Consider the following 23,145-nt stretch of genomic DNA (forward strand, 5'->3'; position numbering starts at 1 on the left):
TGATTGTGTGTGTTGAGAAGAGCAAAAGAGAAGAACGGACGTTTGTGAGAAAAAGAACGAACGAAACGACAGAGAGAAATAAATCCTGAATGTAAAAGGGAGAGAATGAGAAAGAAAGAAATGAAAGAGAATCAACTGACGGGCACGTCCTGGTTGTAGGATCGGTGATGCCGAAGAGGGAGGAAGTCGCGATGGCGGCGGTGGCTGCGGCCGCCAGCGAAACTACGCAAGCCGTGGAGAATTTCGCGAGACTCTACACGGCACTGCGCCACGACGATACTAGGCCTCTCTGTCGTTACTGCGGCAGAAGCTACTCGTCGCCGAGCAACCTTCGGCAACACGTGAAAAATGTCCACTCGAATTGGCCGCCACCGGAGACGTGGCCGCAGTGCAACGTGTGCGGGAAACGGTGCAAGACCAAGCATTACCTGATCAATCATCAGCTTCAGGCACACGGAATACACCAACGGCCCAGTCTGAACAATCCTAATCAACAGCAGCATCAGTCACCCTCTTCGTCCTCCTCATTGCCATGAGTACGGTCTTCGTCGTCTGCCGTCCCGTTCTCGTCGAACAGCATCCACAAAAAACGATCCGCGACCAGATGAAGTCGGGGGTTGTTCTTGCATGTCATTAGTCGATACAGAGTGACCGTAATTGGTACAGAAACGAATCGAGATTTTCGATCGGATTATTCTAGAATTCGAAATGGTCGCTGTCATTGTATCCATGATAGATATTATCCGGTTTCGGTTCGATTTCGGTCGGCTTATCGTCGCGTTATTTTTACAAAAGAGAAGATATTCGAGACAATCAGGTTACGTCCTGATTCGTATTTATACATAGAACGAGGGAGGTTAAAACGGTTAAAGCGTGACGTTCGAGGTGTGGTCGCCTGTATCAGCGAGGTCACATTCAGATTCCTATTTTCTACAGACTTTAAGCAGATGGCAGACGAAGTGATCAAGAATCCTTGCGATAGACAACTTTACCGTTTTACAGTGTAACGAGGTACGCTTAACGTTCCACGATCACGGATATCATGCATAGAAAAGACAGTATAATAGACACGGTACGAACGAAAGGTCCGTAATAAGATTTCCGGCAGGTTCGAATACAGACGTGGCAAACATGAAAGATCTATCGAGTATAATATGCTCGATCGCTTACGTAAAGTAAAAGGGGTATTTTCTAAGTTAACATGTAATAAAGAACGCTTACACACCTCCGCCACCTTCGAGCCAAAATCTGCGTGGATCTGGTTTTGGAGTCGATGAACTATAATATCCGGGGAAGCGTGTTCAGCCACCCCACGCATACGCGCGCGTATATTCACAGAGAGAATCGAACGGTTTCCGTAATAATCTGGCACGTGAGATTCTGCCGGGACACGTTCAAGCGTCTCTACCGTCAGTATTCGATTTACGCGGTGATTGCGCGAATTCCGTGCAGTCCTCTGTCTGCCAATTGCGCGCGATATGGAGCAGAGAGAGAGAGAGAGAGCAATTAGCGATCCGCCAGATATACCAGTAACCGGTAACTATTTGCGGGAGACGTAACCTCTCTAGATATTCCGCATGAATCAATGGGGGGATACGGGTGGGTAAGGATTTACAGGGGAAATCCGGGGGGTTGGAAGGCGGTTTGAACACATATTCGCGCGCTTTGGTACTCTCTGTTTTTATTAGGGAGGGGCTTGGGTTTGAGTTTATGGTGGTGGTGGCTGGTGGTAACGTTGGTGTGGTGGTGGTTGCAGATCACGGGCTCGATGAGGCAGAGGGCGCGGCTTACCACCACCACCACAGCCATCACCAGCAACATCATCGGCATCGTCATCATCATCCACTATCCGTTCCTCCTCCTCACCATCATCATCATCAGGCGCTACAGGAAGACGACCAGCAGCAACAGCAGCAAGACCAGTCGACCACCACCGCATCCACCACGAGCACCACTACGACCAAGTATCAACGGAGCCCGGCGGACTACAGGCAGCAAAAGATGATACGCGATCATCATCAACAGCACGGTTACAGGTGTCCCCTTTGTTGTAGGACGTTGCAGGATATCAGTACGATGAGGGCTCACTTGGAGCATCATTATCCGCGAGACTCGCCCACATGTCCCGTTGCCTCTTGCGCGAAAACATTCTCTCACCCTAACAGCGTGAGGAACCACATGCGTTTGAAGCATCCGGTGCAATGGGATCAGATAAAGACGCTTAGATGGACTTACGTCTGATAAAGAGGCAACGAACGATCGCTGGCTATCTGTCTGGGTTACATTAAAATCTCGTAGTCATTTTATTTTTCTTGTCGCGTATATCCAATTTCGTATTTTTTAAATGTTTTCTTCTTCTCGGTTAAATATTGCTATCTGTTCTTCGTTTGTTTCTAGAAGTACCTTGTTCGGTATGCGAATTCGAATTTGAACGCGACTTTTTTATTCCCTTTGTTGCGTCGTTTCATCGATCCGAGCACACGTGTCTCGGTATCTCTTTCTTGGACACGGTGGAGGGTGCGTTTCTACGAAAAGGTCTCGCGTGCCAGAGTCTATAATCGTTCGAAGGGATTGTATACGCGATTTTACGAGCTGGTTGAATGTAAGTATACCATCGGTACGATATGGTAGCAGCGGAGGAGGAGAGGAGGGTTGAGAACGATTTCGAGGCGAGTTACGTCTAGGATGACATTGTCCCTTCTTAGTGCTTTATTCTCGAGACGTCGCACAACCACCCACCTCTCTTCCTGACAATTAATGCCCACTGAGAAGCGCACACTTTGTAAATATATTCGGGAGATTATTATTATTATTATTATATATATATATAAAAAGAGATGAAAAGAGAAGGAATATATTATATATAAATATATAAATATAAATATAGAGAGATATATATATATATAAAGATTAAATCTATATATATATAGAAGAGAGAGAGAGAGAAAGAGTTGATTTTGTATAAAAAGAAAAAAATGTACGAAACAGTATTTCTAGTAGAGCCTGATTAAAGAAAAAAAAGAAAAAAAGATAAAAAGGAAAAAACTGTAGTCACATCAATAGAGATCGTGTATTAATAAGGTCGACGTTGTTTGTAAGACTACGATGTTGACGATAATATAATTAATGATTAGGTTAACGTATCTTAAACAAGAGAAAACAATGTTCCTCTAAAGCTGAGTAAGCCAGCCTTACGTTAACGAGCGTAGTTTTTAAGGAAAAGCGTAAAACACGAGTCGGGAAAAGTTTTTAGTCTACGGGCGAAACATAGTCGAGTTTATAACAGTAGAAGAACGGAACGATAAAATATTGGGAATGGAAAGAACGGCGCGTAGAAGGAAGAATGTTTGAACGCGTATCGGGACTAGTTGTGCGATGCTTCCGTAATCGTTATTCGATGAAACGCGCCGCAATACGAATATTAATACGTATATTTACACGTACACACACACGCGTAGAGAAACATAGAATATACGAATATATATTGAAATGACAGACGATATAACGCGTCAGCGAACGTTGGAGAAACGATCGACCAGCACACGATGAACAGTCGATACAAGAACAGCGCCTAGCCTTATTTTTCTACAGTCTTGTGTTTTTTCGTCAGTATTCCCTAGGTAAAGAATATCCCCCGATCAGGTTAAGTTTTTTCAACACACCGATGTACGATAGTTACTAGAGGATACGCTGCGAATAAAATTACGAGGAAAATATATATAAATATAAATATATTATATATTCGCGTGCACGAGTTGTTGGTTGCGCAAGTGAAAAAGAAACGATCTCTATTCTTCGTAGATACGACGATGATGGTTAGTCTCGAACATTCGTTACGATCGATCTTTTTATTTTCCGGTAAACTCGATATCCTATAACCTTTGATTTTTGATTTCACAAGTTGCTCGATGGAAATCACTTTCACAAGCGACAGCTCGTGCCACGAACAATGTATAGAGCATCATACGCACTATTTTAGCAGATACTAGCGTACGTAAGATTATACATAAGACACACGAAATGAAGTATATACTATTTAAGTAATGCTTTGTACAATAAAAGGTATTCAAAGAAGCTGACGTGGCTCGTCAATCTTCGTTCCAATGGATCCACATTTGTTCAGTTTACCAAGCCAAGACTAATATGAGTTCTACAACGGAACTACGTTTTTTTTCCTTAAGTTCTCTCTGTCTTTCGTTTTCTATCTAACGTTTATTTCTTATTTCTTTCCATGCGGTTTAATTGTCTGGGGCTTGCGCTACCCTTAGCTGCAAGATTCTCGGCAAAAAAAGAGAAAGAAAAAAAAAACTACGACGACAGACGACTTTCACTCGGGAAACTCGCCTTCATCAGCCTTTTGTTTGTCTTCTTTTTTCAGTCGCTCGCCGCGGTTTGGACATGATGCGGGTCCGCGCCACAGATCCACGTCCCTGCCCGAAATGCGGTAAGATCTATCGATCTGCCCACACGTTGCGCACCCATCTGGAAGATAAGCACACGATCTGTCCTGGCTATCGTTGCGTTCTCTGTGGCACCGTGGCCAAGTCAAGGAACTCTTTGCATTCGCACATGTCGCGGCAACATCGTGGAATCAGCACCAAGGATCTACCAGTGCTACCGATGCCGAGTCCGTTCGATCCTGAACTGGCGTCGCGTCTATTGGCCAAAGCGGGTGTCAAGGTGAGTCCAGCAGAATTACGAGCTCGTGCCAGTCCCACGGGACCCAGAAGGGGTGACATGAGACTGGAGATACCTCGGGGAGGTGCGCCATCCGAGGCCGGAAGCAGCATCTGCGGCGGAGACGACCCGGAAGACCTTACGCTGCCGCTCAGCCTGAGGTATGGATCACCAACGCCCAACAATAACACTGTGATCACCAAAGTAAGCGGTAGCAACAGCAGCAGCAGTACCAAGAATTCGACTGCGACGGCGATTGCGGCCAAGTCTTTAGACACCATGCACGGCAGCCGTGAGCCAAACACGGCGCCTCTTCATCCACCCGGACATCTTCATCCGAGCCATCATAACACCAGCGCCACTGGATCGGCGATCATCGATACGTATTTACAATTTATCGCGGAGAATTCGGGATTGACCACGATGGGGCTTAGTCCTGAACAAGCTGCTGCGGTAGCAGCTGCACACGCGGCCAAGATGGCTCACATGAGCGCGATGGATAAATTAGGCAGTCGTGGGATCGAAGATTATCCTATGATCGGTAGAGATGAGGGTCGAGGACCGGGAGTAGTGCACGAGGATCGTCAGGATACGTTGCAGGATAGGCACGTTGGACTTTTGGATGAAGGCGAGTCGTCCGGTGGCGAAGAAGATGACTTTAGCGAGAACGAGGAGCCAGAGATCGTTAAAGCTGAATAGATGGCACGTTCGCGGTATCCCGCGACCAGAGTTGGTGACACGTGACCTCATTAGGAAGTGCTTCTGAAGAGACGTGTCCTGTATCTTGGATCCAGCCACGTCCTCTTCCTTCGCAGTCAAATCCATCCACTACCTCAGTAGAGACTTACTCCTGTTTTCTTTTCGTTACGAGAAATAGAACTCTTTTGTTTTTTTCCAAAGAAAGAAGAAGGAAGAAGATAAGAAAACGAAGTCACTGCAGATCACATACGTACACGTGGTCTTTGAATCGGAAAATGAATTCCTCCTTCATTACAGAGAAACAAACGGAGTTTTTCGTTGCCCACAGACACACGTACGCCCTCCTCACACACATGTACACATGTGTATATGCGCGTATACAGTTTTTAGCCCGTTTAAAATATTCCATCTGTCTACCTCAGTGAACACGATAAACGATAAGTGATAGGACAGACCAAGGTGAATGAATCTCATGAATCATGAACTTAGAGGGAAGTAATATGGTGAAACGATCGGAGACGAAGAGAGATCTATCGCCATGGCTATTCAACGATGTCAGTTGCGTTACAGCGAATGTTCATGTGAAAAAGATATGTTGCGATGAAAAAATTGTTCATGATACCAACGACTGTGTTTTTATAGGATCGCAAGCGAAAGTATGCGAGCGAACCGAGAAGCGAGACAATGCCAAGGCAACTGTTTGATTCCTTTTATTTTCTAAGGGTTAAAAAAGAAAAGAGGGAGAATCAACAAAGAACGGTGATCGTCGCGTATACGCGATTGGCGGAAGATATTATCATTATATTATATTATATTATTATATATAAATGTTGAGGAAAAATATATATTGTCTAGATTTATAGAGAAGTTAGTGTACAACGGCACGTACGTACGTACACGGTACACACATAGAGAAGTAAACTAATGGCTAGAGTGGATACGTGTAGCGCCAGGGTTAGCACCCTTTGTATTTTTTAGAAGAGTGCACTTTCCAAGTATACACTCACCTGCAAACATGCGTATACAAGGCACTACGTACATTAAATACACTCCCACACATTCTACATTCTACTTTTTAACGTATTGTGGTAATACACATACACATATACACAAATATATATGGAATATTGGATATATATGGAAAGTTATGTATTATCGAGTGATTTAAAATTACATGCGGTTGTGTTTTCGCCAATTAAGAGTCGCTCTAGAAGCGCGACGATTAATGCGATTGTTAACTGCCTACTTGCTTTATCGTAGGGAAAGAGGTGGAATATAGAACGGAACTAGACCGGGTAGCTTAACGTGTCAATCGGCAAACGAGAAATCTTAATGCTGGTTTATGTTTAGCGAAGTCGACCAAACTTTCTTTAATAGAATTCTTAGGACAACGTGATAAATGGTGTCAGGATTCGAGATAAAAAAAGAACGAGATATTTCTTGCACGATCTTCGAGATGATGCTTTTTGAAACTGGTCGGTTCAACTTAAAATTTTGCTCTGTTTTGAAATTAGTATTAGATAAAGTAGCGCGCGAACTAAGAAAAGAAAGCTTCAACTTAGAAGAATCATAAAATAATCGAGAACAGTCTCTTCTTGTCGTTCCTTTCGTCATGCGACACCCTCCCCTCTCGTTCTTCTATTCGATCGAACCCGTCGATTAATCGAACTGGAAACAAAAATCCATCCCCCAGGGCTTGCCATGACCTTTCTAGTACTTAAGTTCTTTTTTTCGGCTTGGACGGTTTTCTTCTTTCTTGAGGGGAACGACAAGATTCTTTCACCCGTGGACGAGATCTGCTCATAGACGATTAGTTGCTCGTGTACTTTTTTTCCAAAAGAATAATGAGAGTGAAAGAAGGAAAAATGTGATGCAAGTGAAGGAACTGATAATATAGAATCACGAGTGGAACGAGAACCACGATCCATCTTTTCTTCATGTTCGTGTTGCTTTTGCTTCTGGACCATCCAAGTCTTTTTCCGCATTCTTGTATGTCTTTGACTCGTCTCGATCAACGATCTCCTTCTGTCAACCCGCGCTATTTATAAACCGGTTGATATTTCTTTTCCAACGAATTTTCACTTCGCGATACGTATATATAGGATTTTTAATATTATCGTATTTCGTTTTAGTCATGTTCCTCAACTTTACAAACGTGATTCTCGTTCTTCGAGTGATACGTAGGATGAAGAAGAATGAAAAAAAAAAAAGATAGAGGAGGAAGAAGTAGTTTCGAACTCGTAGATCGCAATTATGCGCGCGATTTCGTGTTTAGGCTCGAAATGTATAATACTAAAATGGTTCCTACTAATTGAATACATACACGAGCTACTTTGATTTTATGGTATACCTTGAGAATACATATTATATATATATATATATAAATATGTGTGTATGTATGTGTATATATATACACATACATACATGCACACACACCGCGCGCGCGTACGCGCGCACACATTCACACACACTCATAATTAGGTACGTCTAGAGAAAAGAGAAACTTAGCAATACGTAGTGGCGCAACGCGATTTAAACGTTAGGATTCCTTCCGTTCCGGGTTTTCTAGTATAATGACTATTATTTTGTCTTTTCTTATTCTTTTTTATTGTTTTGGTTATATCTTTTTTTTTTGTTCTTGGGCGTATGTGCGTGAAAGACAGAGAATGGTAAGTAACGAGGGAATTAGAGAATCGATTCTGTCTGATGACAAACCCTTTTTGTAGGTGTTTAACACCTACTTTATTTTTTTTTTTTTTTTTTTTTTTTGGCTAGGTTTAGTAGGTTGTACACAATACAATACTCGAAGTATACTAATCCTTTCTTAGCTTGTAAGAGAATTTTACCGATGAAACACAGGGATTCTCAGTGACTTTACCAGGCCACTGACGATACGAATACATCGTTCACGAACGTAAACTGTGTATGTATCTCTGCGTGAGGCGATACGTCCAGAAAGAAAGAGAGAGAGTGAGAGAGAGAGAGAGAGAGAGAAAGGTTAAATGTTACATAGATTCGAAAAATCAAAAACGAAAATGTACACTAATCGAACGTGGACGAGTGCGAAACGAGCAAACTTTTTTACGAGTAGCGTCGATTCTCACCCTTTCCGGTACGAATTCTCGAGAGTCATTTATTAGGGATTTAAGCTGTAAACCGAAGCTATAACATTTTATTCAAGACAATAATTACACAAACATGTGTTTGGAAGGAACGTGTTATCGGAATTATCAGGCCGTGAGATTTGCAACGAGTTTGGGCGAGTTCGACGCTGAGATTCTCGAATTTTTTAAACTTTATATTGTATATACGTACGAGGGTATCTGTATACGATTGAAATATTTGTATACGAACCACACAAAGAGGCCATGTGAATCGTAACGAAGTAAAATTTACTCGTTTACGGTGACTCGTCTATTATGGGTCCTCGAAACGTGATATTTTAATGCTTATGAAATTTTTAATCGCTCGTTTCCTGCCGACGAATCCACGAATTAACACGTCACGAGGTTACAACTGGAAGCTTCGTAGATAGACATGTTTTAGATCGAGGAAAAGAATATGGGAATGATCGATCGAGACGCGAATCCAGGTCTAATCGGTACAAAGAAACCACTTCTTGCCTTGAAAAAAGCTCTCTATAAATATTACGCATCAGGCGTGATCATATTGCGAGACAAAAGTTAAAATGAAGGATAAGGGAAAAGGAACCGAAATAAATGGGAAGAAAATAATAAAAGATTCTTCTCAGAAGAAAAAAATTCTTCGCAGAGTACAAATTTAATTCGCGGTGTTTTATCCAGAGCGAACAGATTAAAAATAAGAAAAAACAAGGAGACGGGAAAATAGTGAATAACGAAAAAATAATAGACACCGATCGAAGGAGGAAGCTAAAAGGTTTTCTAGGTATCGTTAAACGCGTTTGTGACAACCGTCTGTCCAGATCGGGATGAAGAAAGGAAAATGGAAAATCGGATTGATCGTTTTCTTCGTGCCATTGTGAATAATTAATCGAACGCGACGAGGTTTAAGACTTTCTTTACCGTTTTTTAAAAAATCATTTTTGTTCAATGTTCTATTGTTTTTCATTATCGCTAAGAAGTATATGTTGCGTAGAAAGTGTCTCCATATTGATTGCCAATCGTTTATGACGATCATCGAATCGTATTCGCGTTGATCAATCGCGTGCAAAGTTGGTGAATAATTCATTGATCTCGTCTATAGACTTTCTTCTTCGTTTTTCTTTAGTCTTTTGAAAACGAAAATTTTTTTTGTTTCTTTTTTTACTGTGCGAATAGAGGCGACGATTTTACCAATCGTCGCGGTAAATATACGTTATTATACGAACATGTACACTGCACAAACACGTACACATCGAAATATACACTCACACATATACAGACTCGTTGAATGCTGCATAGAGTACACACACGTACACACACGTTATAAGGAAGCATTATAGTTAAAAAAGAATTGGCGGGGTGCGTTCGTCTCCCTTATGAAGTGACAGATATTCACGCCCCTTCCTGCAGATCATAGTTTTCTACGACAGTATTTATATAGCTATATATATAAATATATATATACACATATATGTATACAATCAGAAGTATATTGTATATATATATACGAAATGTACATATACATATTAAATATTTTTACACGAACGCCCTCCCTTTCCCGTTGCCGAGAGCACCCCGCCATCGAAATCTCCAGTCGGGTGTATCCCACAAATAAAATAGTCCGTTGAACATAGTTCGCAATAGTCACTTGAAATAAAATACCACCAACTACAGTATTGCAATAGTTTTTAGAGAGACAGTCGTGTGCGTAACCGTGAAAACGCTCCCATCCGAACTGATCGATATAAGGACCGATTATATTTCTGTCGATTAATTGGAATTTAAAAAAAGAAAGGAGAAAAAGGAACAAAGTATATGTAACAGGTGGATATTTAAGTCCTGAAAATATTGTAACGATCTGGAAAAATAGAATGGAAGAAGAGAAAATTCTGTTGGGGAATTAGAAATTCGCGGTCTGTGGTCTTCAAACGGTAGGGGAAAATGGGATAGAACGACGAAAGAACGTGGCTAACGCATAACAGAATGCTCGATGGTATTGGCAACACGCGGCTCTCTCGGTATCGACAATAATAAACGGTGAACGTGCCGGTGCTCGTAAATGCCGAATCGTACGAGTGCACTCGCCTCCGCGCGGCTTTACGGTCATTATAAAGGCGGATTAACGACGCCGTAAACGCGGCTAAGCCGTTCACGAATTGTCTGCCAGTTGTGAACGTTCGTATGTTTCTTAGAGAGAACGCAAATAACCGCCTGTGAATTTTGTCAAGGGACGGAAATTCTCTTACCCAAAACAGAATAAAATAAAGCCGCGGAGATCTCTTGAAGGTTCAAACCTGACTAAAGATGTCGTTCGTGGCTAAGAAATCATTGTAAACCGAGAGTAAAAATAGCAAAAATTATTTGTGAAACGACTGCCAATCATCGTCGTACTTAAGATATTAATCAAATATTCATAGCGTTCTTCCATTCTTTTCTTCCTTTTCTAAGCGATAAACCGTTAAAGTCGGATATTCTGTCATGCGTTAATTTTTGCGATAATTGAAAGAAACGTTCGAAGAGTCAGATTTTTTCTTCCTTTTTCTGCGTCAAAATTTCGCGAGGAAGGGAGCGAGCTACCATCCCAGGTACTCAAAAACCGACACGAATATATGATGCGTTATTATAAATGTAATAAACAAACTCAGGAAATCTGAAGCAGCCAGGCCGTGATACTATACTTATAGAAACTACTACTACTACTACTACTACTACTACTACTACTACTACTACTACTACTACTACTGCTACTGCTACTACTACTACTACTACGACTATTACTACTACTATTACTACTACTACTACCACTACTACTATTACTACCACCACCACTACTACTACTGCTACTACTACTTCTACTACTTCTACTGCTACTACCACTTTTACTTCTGCTACTACTACTACTACTACTTCTACTACTACTACTACTGCTATTACTACTACTACTACTACTGCTATTACTACTACTACTACTACTGCTACTACTACTACTACTACTACTACTACTGCTACTACTACTACTACTGCTACTACTACTATTACTACTACTACTACTACTACTACTACTACTACTACTACTACTACTACTACTACTACTACTACTACTACTACTACTACAGGTGTGATTCTTGCGTTAAAACAAGCGCTCGGGCAATTCGCAAGCCAAGCGTCTAATTCTGTTTTATTTCGTTTGTTTGTTTGTTTCTTGTTTGTTACGAGATTTTTACTCTGGCAAATGGCAAGGCGTGTGCACACTGTATCTGTGAATCGATGTATGTGCTGCATGAAATCGATTAGAGCTGATTCGTGTAAAAACGAAGGCCGTAAATGACTTACGTGAGTCGCGGATTCTATCTAATTGTATTCTACGTCTGCCTTTGTGCAAGCTATCGCGCGTCTAACGTTGTCGCGATACGTTAGTATCGAGTTGACGGCTCGAATTTATTTCACGAGTCATATATCGATTAGAGATACAAAAGAGAGAAAGTAATAAGGGAAAAGAGGAATAATTGTGAAAATCACCACAGCTACCTCCATGTTAATTAAATATCAGTCTTCTTCTCGCGCTATACTCACGCTCATGATTACCTAAAGCATACGTTACTTTTATGAATATTCGGGGACGAATCAAGTCGTCCTGGCGAAACCGTTACTTCTCCATATGTAGCGAATATATACTATTATATAATTATATATACACAATGTTTACACATAGTCAGAAGCGCGAGATAATATAGCTTCCACGGATTATACATAGGTTTAAGGACTTGCCTCCTTCCGCGGAACAGCCGAGCCAGCGTTCGATCATAATAATAAAAAGTCAAGAACGTAGGGAAAAAAATAGTCGATAAAGCATCGCTTAGAGAGTCGAACGAGAATCCTTGTACGCTGGTCGCGTTTCAGCATGAAAATTATACAAATACTGCTCAAGCTGATTCGAAGATTACAATTTTAAATATTTATGAACGTCGGCCACGATTTAAAGTGAAAATTACGTATACTGCTCAAACTAACTGAAACTTTAAGATCTCGGTCGATATAGAGAAATAAAGCTGCGAAAGATATACAACGTAGTAATATTTTTATTAGACAATCCGACTATAGTTACTCAAATATCTTTGAAATTGTAGAAATAAATAAATGAACGCGATAGAACGGAAGGATAAATAATAAATACTTTGGTCGAAGGAATTTTTCATAAATCGCGAAAATGGTTTTTTACCTTCGACTGATATAAAAGGATCAACACGTATTTCCGTAATTCGAAGATGTTTAGATGTTTAGAAATACGTACGTACTTAGAATTCAAATATAGAACACATCGAGTCATTCTTTCGATCGCTTTGAGCGGTGTTAATGTGAAAAGAAACGACACGTGACGGACTACAATGGAGCTACCTCAGTCTTATGATAGATTTGTTATATCGCGGATAGACAACACATAGAGGCGCACTCGAACTGCATTTTTCTCGCTGAGCATGGACAAAAATATTCACTGCCAAGCGCGCGAGGCTCGACTGTTCCGCGAGCGACAGTGCTGAATTCCAAAATCACAATGCAATACGTTGTACTTACAGTCGTTTTTACGCGTTGAATCGTCGATATAATACCGGTTAGTGATTTTACTGCTGCATTGTGTGAAAGCGAGAGAGAAAGAAATCAGGGAAGATGGTATGATGCTATGCTTTTGTGTTTGCATGAATGTGTTAATACGTGATACACGACGTACATCGTGTGAAAGATAGTTAAGGATATAGATTTCAGATGGTGTGAAAGGCGGGAGAATGAGAGAATCGCATATGAAAATACGTTCGGATGGCCTCCTATTATATACGCATACAATTATATATATATTATTAGAAAGTGAGAAGAACAAGAGGAAAAATATAAAATATACCTATGTACGTGATATTTTACAGAGAACATAATCAGGGACGCGACGTAACCATAGGCATATAATTATTATATTATATATTATATAATAGAGTCTTTCTAGTGATAGAAGAAAAAAACAACCATAAACTCCTAACTTATTTTGTAAATCATCGTTGGATCTGAGGAAAAGGAAAACGGTCGCGTGGCGAAACCAATGAGCGTGCAATTATCGACGTACGGCGTGATCAAATTCACGTTTTCGAAACAAGGAAGTAAACAAAAATTCGATCGGATTGACACCGTCTTCTTAAACATTGCATACGATCTTTTTCACGATTCTAACGGAGGAAACTTGATAAAAGAGAAAAGGAAGCACATTAGTAAATTATAAGGCGATAATTTCTAAAGAATTCCATATGCTCATCGTTCAAAATTCACTGTCACAATGATAATATAATTGACTCGAAGCAATTATCGGCGAAATTATCTTTACATAAACTGAGTCAGTCGATCGTAGTCATCAACAAATTTTATGGATAAATTCCACGAAACGATTTTTGTCAAACTCTCCTCCGGACGAATCGTGTCTCTTTTTCGTCGCTTAATTTCGGACGATAAGTACACGGGGGCCACTGAAGCCACGCCGTGTTTTGTCTGCGAAACGTATTATCGATTTGCTTGTTATATCGTTATCGCCGCTTTGCTACCGGCGCGATTTTCCCATTATCGTAACGCTAGCTGCCAACTCAGTTTGCATATTGATTGTAGGAAGAAGAAAGAGCAAGAAGAAAAGAAAGAAGATAAAGGAGAAAAAAAAGAACGAATGAACGTGTCGAGGGATAAAAAGTTATAGAAATTTGCGAGATCTCGACCATATCCGTAAGGACAAAAAATTTCTCCGTTCTAAGAAAAAGAGAGTATAAAAATGATTAAGAAAAAAAAAAAAATTGTAGGAGAGAAAGGAAGAGATCGTCTGATCATCATGGGCCCCGTCATCGAGGCACAACGCCATCTTGTTCTTTACTTTACGGTTAACTATTACTAAGGTGCTTCAATATTGTTACGTTACGTTTTTTTTTTATTACCGTCATTTAATATTAATGTTATTACCATTGTCATTATCATTTCATTATTATTAGCTTCGCTAGATCGTGTTTGGAAAGGATGTACATCTGTCTCTTGGCAGGGAATCGAGGAAATGAGTTCGCGTTGTTTCGCGGACATTAAAGACAGGATATCATGCATAAAAATCATTTTTCTCACGCTTAAACTCGCGTTCTTTTTCTTCATACCCTTTGATTTGTTTTTACTCTTTTGTCGTATTTTTCTTTTTCTTTTTTAGATCGATTATTTGCTCACGTTTCTCGCCATCGAGACAGAGGCAGTCCTGCTGTAGGTGAACGAGCCAGTATGTCAGATAATAACCTATTTTCCTTTCTTCCAAAATTCTACGTTTCTCGCCTTTTTCCATTTTCCTCCTTTTTAATTTGTAAATACCACGCAGTTTATTTATCTATTATTAACTGTTCCTTTAATCCAAGTCATTTTTCCTACGCTCCTTTAAACTTCTGAATCGTCTTGTTTTTCATATATAATCGTTTTATACTTTTTGTCTATCCTCTTCATTACGCACGTAGCAACATTACTACTTTATGTTCTTTACGTTTTATTTTTTTGCCATTCTTAGCATGTAAGCCATCCAACTTGCCAATACGATTACAATAAAATATGTTTGGAAAGGAGAGAAACAGTGCTGGGTTCAGTTCACGCCCATTTATTTCAGTTCCTTCTGTTCTCGTTCGTTTCGAGCGTAAGTATCCCGGCGGGCGGTTTGATTTTGTCGATTTCCGAGGCACGGTAAGTCAGATATACTAAATTACTTTACGATGAAATTATTTCAAAGCTTTTAATGGCAAAATAACGGTGTCTCGGTATAGACTACGAAGAGTGAAAGTAAAATTTGATATACAGAATATATAGAATTTAGAATTAAATAATTGTCTCATTTACTTTATTTTATTACAATTTTTGTTAAGCTTTGTTACAGTTTATAGTCTAAATTTAATATCACGCCGTACGTCGACCTCGCCATCGCAGATGTGACGTGTATAATCAGAGATCCATCGAACCACGGTCGAAATCTCGGTCAAAGTACAAAATTACTCGCGTAACTCTAGATTTATATGTGTATACAGACAGGAACGATTGTGCGAATAGAAGGGCCAATGATACTTTCGATCAGATATTTTCCAACAAACGTGTTTGCAGCAAACCATGTTTCCTAGTATCGAAACAAATCTGTACCAGTAAACAGAAAACAAAAAAAAAAAAGGAAAAATAAAGAAAAAGAGAAAAAAAGACAAGGAAGAAACATCCAGCGAGAATTCACACGAAACGGAAGAAATTAGAGAAACGAAAAAGATATATTCGAAAGGATACAAATTTTATATTTGGGCAATTTACGCGGTCCATCCGTTTTATCACCGTATATTATTTATCGAGACTGCCCGCATCCAGAAATAATGGACCGAACCGGAAATTGCCTCTAAATACATTGGCGAGCGTGAAACCGTGCGTCGTGTTTAAAAGAGGAAGAGGATCGAGATAGCGATAGAATGCTCGCTTTTATATGGAACGTACGTAGCTCTAACGAGATTTCTTGCGTAACGTTCAAGTTAATCGCGTCGAAGATATGCGTGTCCAGTTTGATCGCGAGATTAACCGTGACGACCGTAGAGGCTTTGGTAGATCGTAAAAGTATAGATCGTAAAATCGAAATGATTCGTCCACCATGATTACGATTACGAGTTGTGCACTTTACCTTTTATCGCTGCTCTTTCGTTGCGGTCGTTACGCGAAATGAGAAGGATATATTGACTTGTTGTTGGGATCGTACTGTAGATATTTCTTTGCATTAATCAAAGCTTCTAACACACTTCTCGTTTTTTAAAAACATTATTAGAGATAGATCGAAATAAGGAAGATAAAAAGACTTCGAGATAAAAGAAACTTCTCTAGTTGTTCGAAGAATAAATTGTACATCTGCGTTTAGTTTTCCTTTGATTCGAACATTATTGGGAACGAATATTTCTGAGTGTACGAGACCTTTTTTGGGATAGTTCGATGGTCGCATACTTAAACCTCCGAAGAAGAATGAAGAAATAATTATCGTTTTGTTCTATGGAAAGGAAAAATTAATGCTGATACGTAAAAGTTAACAGAAATCTCTACAGCAAACTATGATTTACTTGCTCCATCAACTTTCGTTTCAACAGATTTCTCGATTCGTGTACAATCGATCGAAAGTGACAACGTCTGGCCCGAGGGAAATGTCGTTTTAAAGCGTGGCTGTCGAAGAGGAACACGAATTTACGGACTCGATGCTCGGATTCGAAGAGAGAAAAGGTCCGCTTTAATACGGATGCGCGCGACGTTCCCATCGATTCGACGTCGCGTATTTCACGCAGAGCGGGTTTCCTCCTCGTTGAAACGAATCATCGTGAATTGCAAGCGCGTCGTCTCGCGAGAAAAAGGTCCAGGCAATTTTTCTCAACCACGGTGTTTCATGGATACCTCGTTACCTTAACGAGACGTTTCTGTAACGAACCGTTGCGACGTGTACTTTCATCGCAAGCCTTTTATCAAAATGGTCGGGTCCTTCTTTACGCGCTTCGTCTTGGAAGATACGAAAACTCGTGCGTTGCGTAGCTCGGTGCCTTCTTGCGGCCTGTTTGTACGCAAATTGCACCACGAATTCGTCCAGTAATCGATTAAACAAATTTTTCTTTCGCATCTTTTTTTCTCTTTTTTCTTCTAATGTTCAGACATTATAATCAAGTAATTTTTACATCAACTTGTAACTGGTATGTCATTTTATCTCGTATACAGAAATGTCCAGTAATTTATAAAAGTTGCTACTGCGTATTTATATATACACTAGTAAATTCCAGATTATCATTAAAATGAACACTTCTAAGGTTTCATAGATTCCATCTTAGCAGTTATGGGGTAATTATCATTGAAAGAAGAAAGATGTAAAATTAAATATTAGACAAACATTTCCCTTTTACGAGAGATAATTTTGGATCCTCGGGTATATTTATCTTGCAAGATGAATCTAGAGTACGAACGAAAGAAAAATTGAGAGTTCTACTTTGGCGATCTAAATTCATCTATTGAGGCGATGGTTACATATTTTCTTATAGATCGTGAGGACGATCGTGAGAATATTTTAGCGGACGAATCAGGTACATCAGGCGATTACAGTTCCTATTTTGCTCCCAGCAAACTTAAAATATAAGGCGCTACGTATATATGAATAAATGAAAGAGAGAATATATCTGGTTAAGCTCTGACGATTATACAATAAAACTCTAGACTATTGTGCGTATACCGTAATGAGAACTTATAGTTAAAACAAACTATACAGACATATATAGTGCGATAGACGTGTGGTTAATATTTGGCAACGAGGAAGAGTTCGTATTTTATAAGTGGAAATTACCAAATTGCGTAATTCGATGCAAATATTCCCTCTCCTACGTCGGAGTTAGATCGATTTCTTTGTAGCGTTTATGATATAGCGTTATTCGACGTTGCTAAATGTTGATTCATATTGTACGATTGTTGATCTCCGTAATATAATCGGTATTCGTAGTGAAGTGTACGAATTTTTTACTTAATTTTTATTAAACATCTATTATTCGTTCTTGTAGATGCATAGGTTGACCTTTGTATATATAAAAGCTGTAGCAAGATCATAATAAAAAGCCGTCAAATATGTATATTTCCTGCTTTCAATTGATTCAAGTATTGCACTATTATGTTTTTAGACGAGTAAATAAGGAAAAATCGCAAATTATAAATTTTTTAATAATCGACTATCAGTCAACATCAATTACAATCGATTTTGTACTGCTGTAGGTAACATGACTGCTTCTTTATCCAGTAGATGGTAACATTACCTGCTGTTACTTTTACCGACTCTCGATTTATAGGATAATTATCAGGCGAGGTATTGCCATTGAGTAAGGATAGAATAGACGTGATATTAAATTGGACTCCTTGACATATCGACCTCGAAAAAAGTCAGAATGTTTTTCACGCGCTCTACAAATTATAACGCCGGAATTCGATGATTGCAATTATAAGTCCGTTTGAACCATAACTTTTGAACGCGCTTCGTTTATTCAAACAAAAGTTTAGTTAGTGCTGTAAATAAACTTCTGCATCGCTGGTTTCACCCATCTGGACGTGACAACTATTATATGAACGAGGAATCGTAAGTACATATTACAAGTATAAGTATTTGTCGCACGACAGGTTCAAACAAATGAAACTCACTTTTGTCATATACTAAATACAAATTACAGAATAAAACAAGATAAATAATTCAATTAATAATTGAACTAAAATAATATTTTAATATAATCCTATACTAGAAAGCAAAACAGAGTTTTGTGTATGAAAACATGTTAGATTTATATATTTAATAATTAATTTTTGAACAATGGTACATATCCAAAATTATGTTAACCAAATGTTACCAAATTTGTGACTTGTTACAAATATCATAAGCTCTAAAAATCACAAATCTAGCAAAAACATTCCGAGGAATCTGTAAATATTATAAATTGAAATATTATATAAATTCTTTTCCTTTTGAGATGAATGATTATTCTTGATACTGGTTAATTTTATGTTTGACTATAATAGTCAAACAAGGATGAAAATAAGGATGAAAAGCTGCATCGTGACTTTTAGCTCTTTTCATTTAAACATATCTCTTCAATTCATATTTTATTTATGCTTTTCAATCTATACTCCAAATTCCACTGTCTATTCTTGAATTTTTGATGTAATACTTATAATTTGAAATGCTGTTTATGTATGTAAGTGTGCTTCCTAGAAGTTAATAAATTTACAACAAACTTTTTTATTTTATTAATACATATAATAGAAAAAAAGGTGAAAGTTGAAGAGAGAACGTTTTAGACATAAAAAACGATGAGATTATAAAAATAAATCATAGTATTTTCTTATATATCTACCATTTAATCATATTAATCAGAATTGTGCAAATTTAAAGTAACTTGAATTTCAATTTGAAATTAAATATTTCAATGTAGACTTAATTTATAAATTGGAAAGTTTATTTTAAATATGAAGATGAAAAAACAATCGATTAAAGTCAAAATTTGTTTTATCGAATTATTTAATAATATATCTATACTTTCTTTTTATAACATGAGTTTAACTTTTGTTCATTGCATCAAAAATTTCCGACAATTGTAGTGTGTTCGTTTTTTTAATTTCAATGACTGTGTGTGTCTGCAGAGTCTCAGATATGATCTTTAATCTGTATAATCTCTATTTCATTATATAACTTTCGCACAAATTACCGAGAAAGATACTTTTTAAGAACTCGAACTCTACTACATCTTATTTTAACTTGGAACTTTACTTTTAACTTTTTGGAAAGGCCAAATGATCTTTATTGTCAACGCGAAGAGTCGAACTCACGTCGAATTACATTCGCATAACGTTTTCTGTGCAAGATTCTTGAATATAAACGATGATCGCGAAGAAACTTTGATTTATGCACAGCAAATTGAAACATCTACAAAATTACTTTGTGTTTAATTAATCGAAAGTACTATGAACAAAAAAATTATAACTCTAATAACAAACGGTCACTGTTAATACCATAAAATAATGAAAGAAGATGTTAATGATATAATGATATATTTTAAATAAATTAATAAACTACAAAACGTTATTAACTTCATTATCGTTATTCCTCGATTTCTTTTCATTTAGTAGAAAATTTTTATATCGTATAATTCAAATATATTGATATATCACCTTTCATCTTTTTTGAAATGTAATATACATGTTTTTTATGTTTTGTACGTTTTGTAATTATAAAATAAAATCATCTATAATAATTTTAAGTAATGCAAACTCAAATTAAAAATATTCATCAGTATCGAACAAATATATTGTTCAACAGTATTTCCATTAACAAACGCCCAGAGGGATGCTAAAAAAGAAAAAGATCCAATAGCCGGATGGGCGATCCACTCGATAAAATCCCGAACAAACCGCGAGTGGAACTTTTTTCTATTTCGCAACGCTAATTTATTAAATCTATAATTATAAAACTGAAATTTCTCAAAATAAATCACGAGGAGTGCTTTATAATATTTCCAACACTATTTAATTTGCTATTGACAAAAAAAAAAAAAGAAAAAATAAGGAAAAATGAAAAATTCGCGGAATTATACACCGCACTAGGGTGTTTTAATTATTAATCATTGACGCAACACTAAATAAATACTAATCTGTGCACTCAAGCTTCGACATACGTAACACTAATATCAAGATGTCGTAGTGCAGCTACATTCGAAGCTGCTGATGCTCGGCCACCTCTTTGCAACTGTCTTAGCTGCATTAGGTGTCCCAGGAACAGGAACAGATTTCCACAATTCCAGTGGAAGAAGTTTGGGCATTTCATAGACGCAACACTATGTATAAGAACGCGAGCATTCGTCAACGCAACGCTAATCGGAAAAATTACTAAAACAATCCCGACGAAATATATCGCAACGCTAATTCTTAGGAGAAATTTAACACAAAATTAATATTCATAGATAAAAAAATAAAAAAACATATTTCAACTATACGCGATGGTCACAAGTCGCAACGCTATGAAATTAATTCAAAATTAATGTAATTTCAATTCAACTTAAAATAAAACGGAACGCGATAAATTCAAATTCTACTCTTTAATATATTATGATAATTATTCACGATAGAAAATACTAAGTACAATCGCGATATCTTACAAAACAAAAGCAAACGCGTTTTTCAATCGCAATACTATCCCAAGCTGAAGTGAGTACTTTTTCAAAACTGTAATTAATAACGCGATATTTAGATTCGCAACTCTAAATGGCAACGCGAAATTTGGTTTCGCAACTCTAATTACCAACGCGGAATTTGATTTCGCAACTCTAATTGGCAACGAGAAATTTGGATTCACAACTCTAGTTCAAACCGTAATTAATCATTCGCAACGCTAATTCAAAGACCGCGATTAGCCCAACATGGCGATGGGCCGACATGTACGTCGGCTGATAGACAAATCGGAAACAAATACTACTACAAATACTAAAGGCGAGCACAGTGACAAAGTAGTAATGAGAATGACTTTCCACGCTTTGGAACCGAATGATCCAGAGGGTGGAAAGTCATTGGTAGTTGCCCTCTTGAGTGGCAGTTTGCCGGGCCTCTTCGGCATATAGCCTCTTCTTTCTTCAGGAGCAATGCCCGCTGAAACTTAAATCTAGGCTCGAGACTTTCTAAATCGCAAATTAAAAAATAACTTACAAAGGTGAAATAAAAATGTAAATCGCGGAAGCTGAACTAAGCGCACATGGAAGAACAATCATCCGACGAGAGACTGTGCCAACCTGCCCGACCCTGCCTACTTATAGTTAACACTCATACCAGAAAATATGCTACCTATCCTACCCGGAAACCTATATTTAAAATTTAAAAAATAGCAAAACAAACACACCAACACATTCACTCCACGGTTCTCACACATAACCCGGGCGCAAAGGCCTACACTAGAGAGACGTCCCGGGACGCCTCCGACACCCGAGTTTGACATACAACATGCTCACTCTAATGTTACGTACCATTTCCCTGAAATCAACTGACGAAGGCTAACGACCATTGCGTACATCGTGATAAAAGTAAATCTCAATTTTCATTAGAAATCTTCCTAATTCAGTGAATGTGTCTATTTATCAAAGAAATTGTAGATGGTACGAAATGTGATACCATTTATTATAATTTAACAAAAAAATTAATGATACTAATACCTCTGATTCCCAGTATTCCATAAAGAATCTTTATTTTTACAGGTTGTGAGTGAAATGATATTTGTGTGAATTTATTGTTTATTATTTAGATTTATAGCAAATAGAATAAATACTAAACGACGTAATTCCACAGCCTACCCACACACACTATGTAGAAAATACGTCGTGCACGATACGCTAACTCATCGTCAGTCGCTTACAAATCATTATAAAATCAATGGTCATCGTACTCATTGCCTTTCTCTCACCCAAGTAGCACCTGGGCACGTGAGTGAGATCTTGGCAATGAATACGGAAGGGATTAAACCTGAAAATCCTAACTGAAAGACATATTAGTGCATCTAATTTGTATTTAACGGGCTAATCTTTCTTTATTTTTCATTTTCGAACTTCATCTCTATTACTATCACTGTACAGTCTAGGTTATTCATTTAATAATTTATCAAAATACTAATATTAAATTTATTTATAGAAAACAGCATAAATAAGGTTAATGTAATATAATAAGTCATTAAAATAATTGACTCTATGAACTATCAAAATTCCATTGCAAAAGAGACAAATTGACAATGAACAAGAAATTTATTTAATAATTAACTCAAAATTAGATATTATTGTAAACAACCTCAGGCAATTCTTTCGTCAAAGCAAATTTTCGAAAGCGCAAGAGCAATGTTCAAAACTTGTTGCTTTGATTTCAAAAAAATACGTGTCGCGAAATTTCTTCTTGCACATAAAATTCAATGCATTTTTGTACGGCAGGACTGAACTTTACTGTCTCTATATGTATATTTTAAATTAATACTCAAATTCAAAAATGAATGGCAAACAATTAAATCCATCGTAGTAATGCCATCAGAGAATAGAAGGTGAAATAAAAAAGA

At 38.0% G+C, this 23,145-nt stretch overlaps 1 protein-coding gene across 14 annotated transcripts in view; it reads left to right on the plus strand.

The window, feature by feature from the left end:
* Positions 1-18,154, plus strand: part of LOC139991413 (protein abrupt) — a 77,628-nt gene extending 59,474 nt beyond the window's left edge. For 9 of the 14 annotated variants that reach the window (XM_072011444.2, XM_072011442.2, XM_072011449.2 and 6 more), the window contains one exon: positions 4,379-11,078. In XM_072011444.2, coding sequence (XP_071867545.1) covers positions 4,379-5,376 — 998 coding nt within the window. In that variant the 3' untranslated portion in view covers positions 5,377-11,078. Of the gene's footprint in view, positions 1-159; positions 1,711-1,756; positions 4,075-4,378; positions 11,079-14,712 lie in introns of those variants that run through there. The other 5 variants (XR_012453394.1, XR_011800837.1, XM_074111923.1 and 2 more) reach the window with 5 other exon arrangements.
* The last annotated feature ends 4,991 nt before the right edge of the window (positions 18,155-23,145 follow it).

Source organism: Bombus fervidus, chromosome 10 (genome assembly GCF_041682495.2).
Source record: "Bombus fervidus isolate BK054 chromosome 10, iyBomFerv1, whole genome shotgun sequence".
Taxonomy (NCBI): domain Eukaryota; kingdom Metazoa; phylum Arthropoda; class Insecta; order Hymenoptera; family Apidae; genus Bombus; species Bombus fervidus.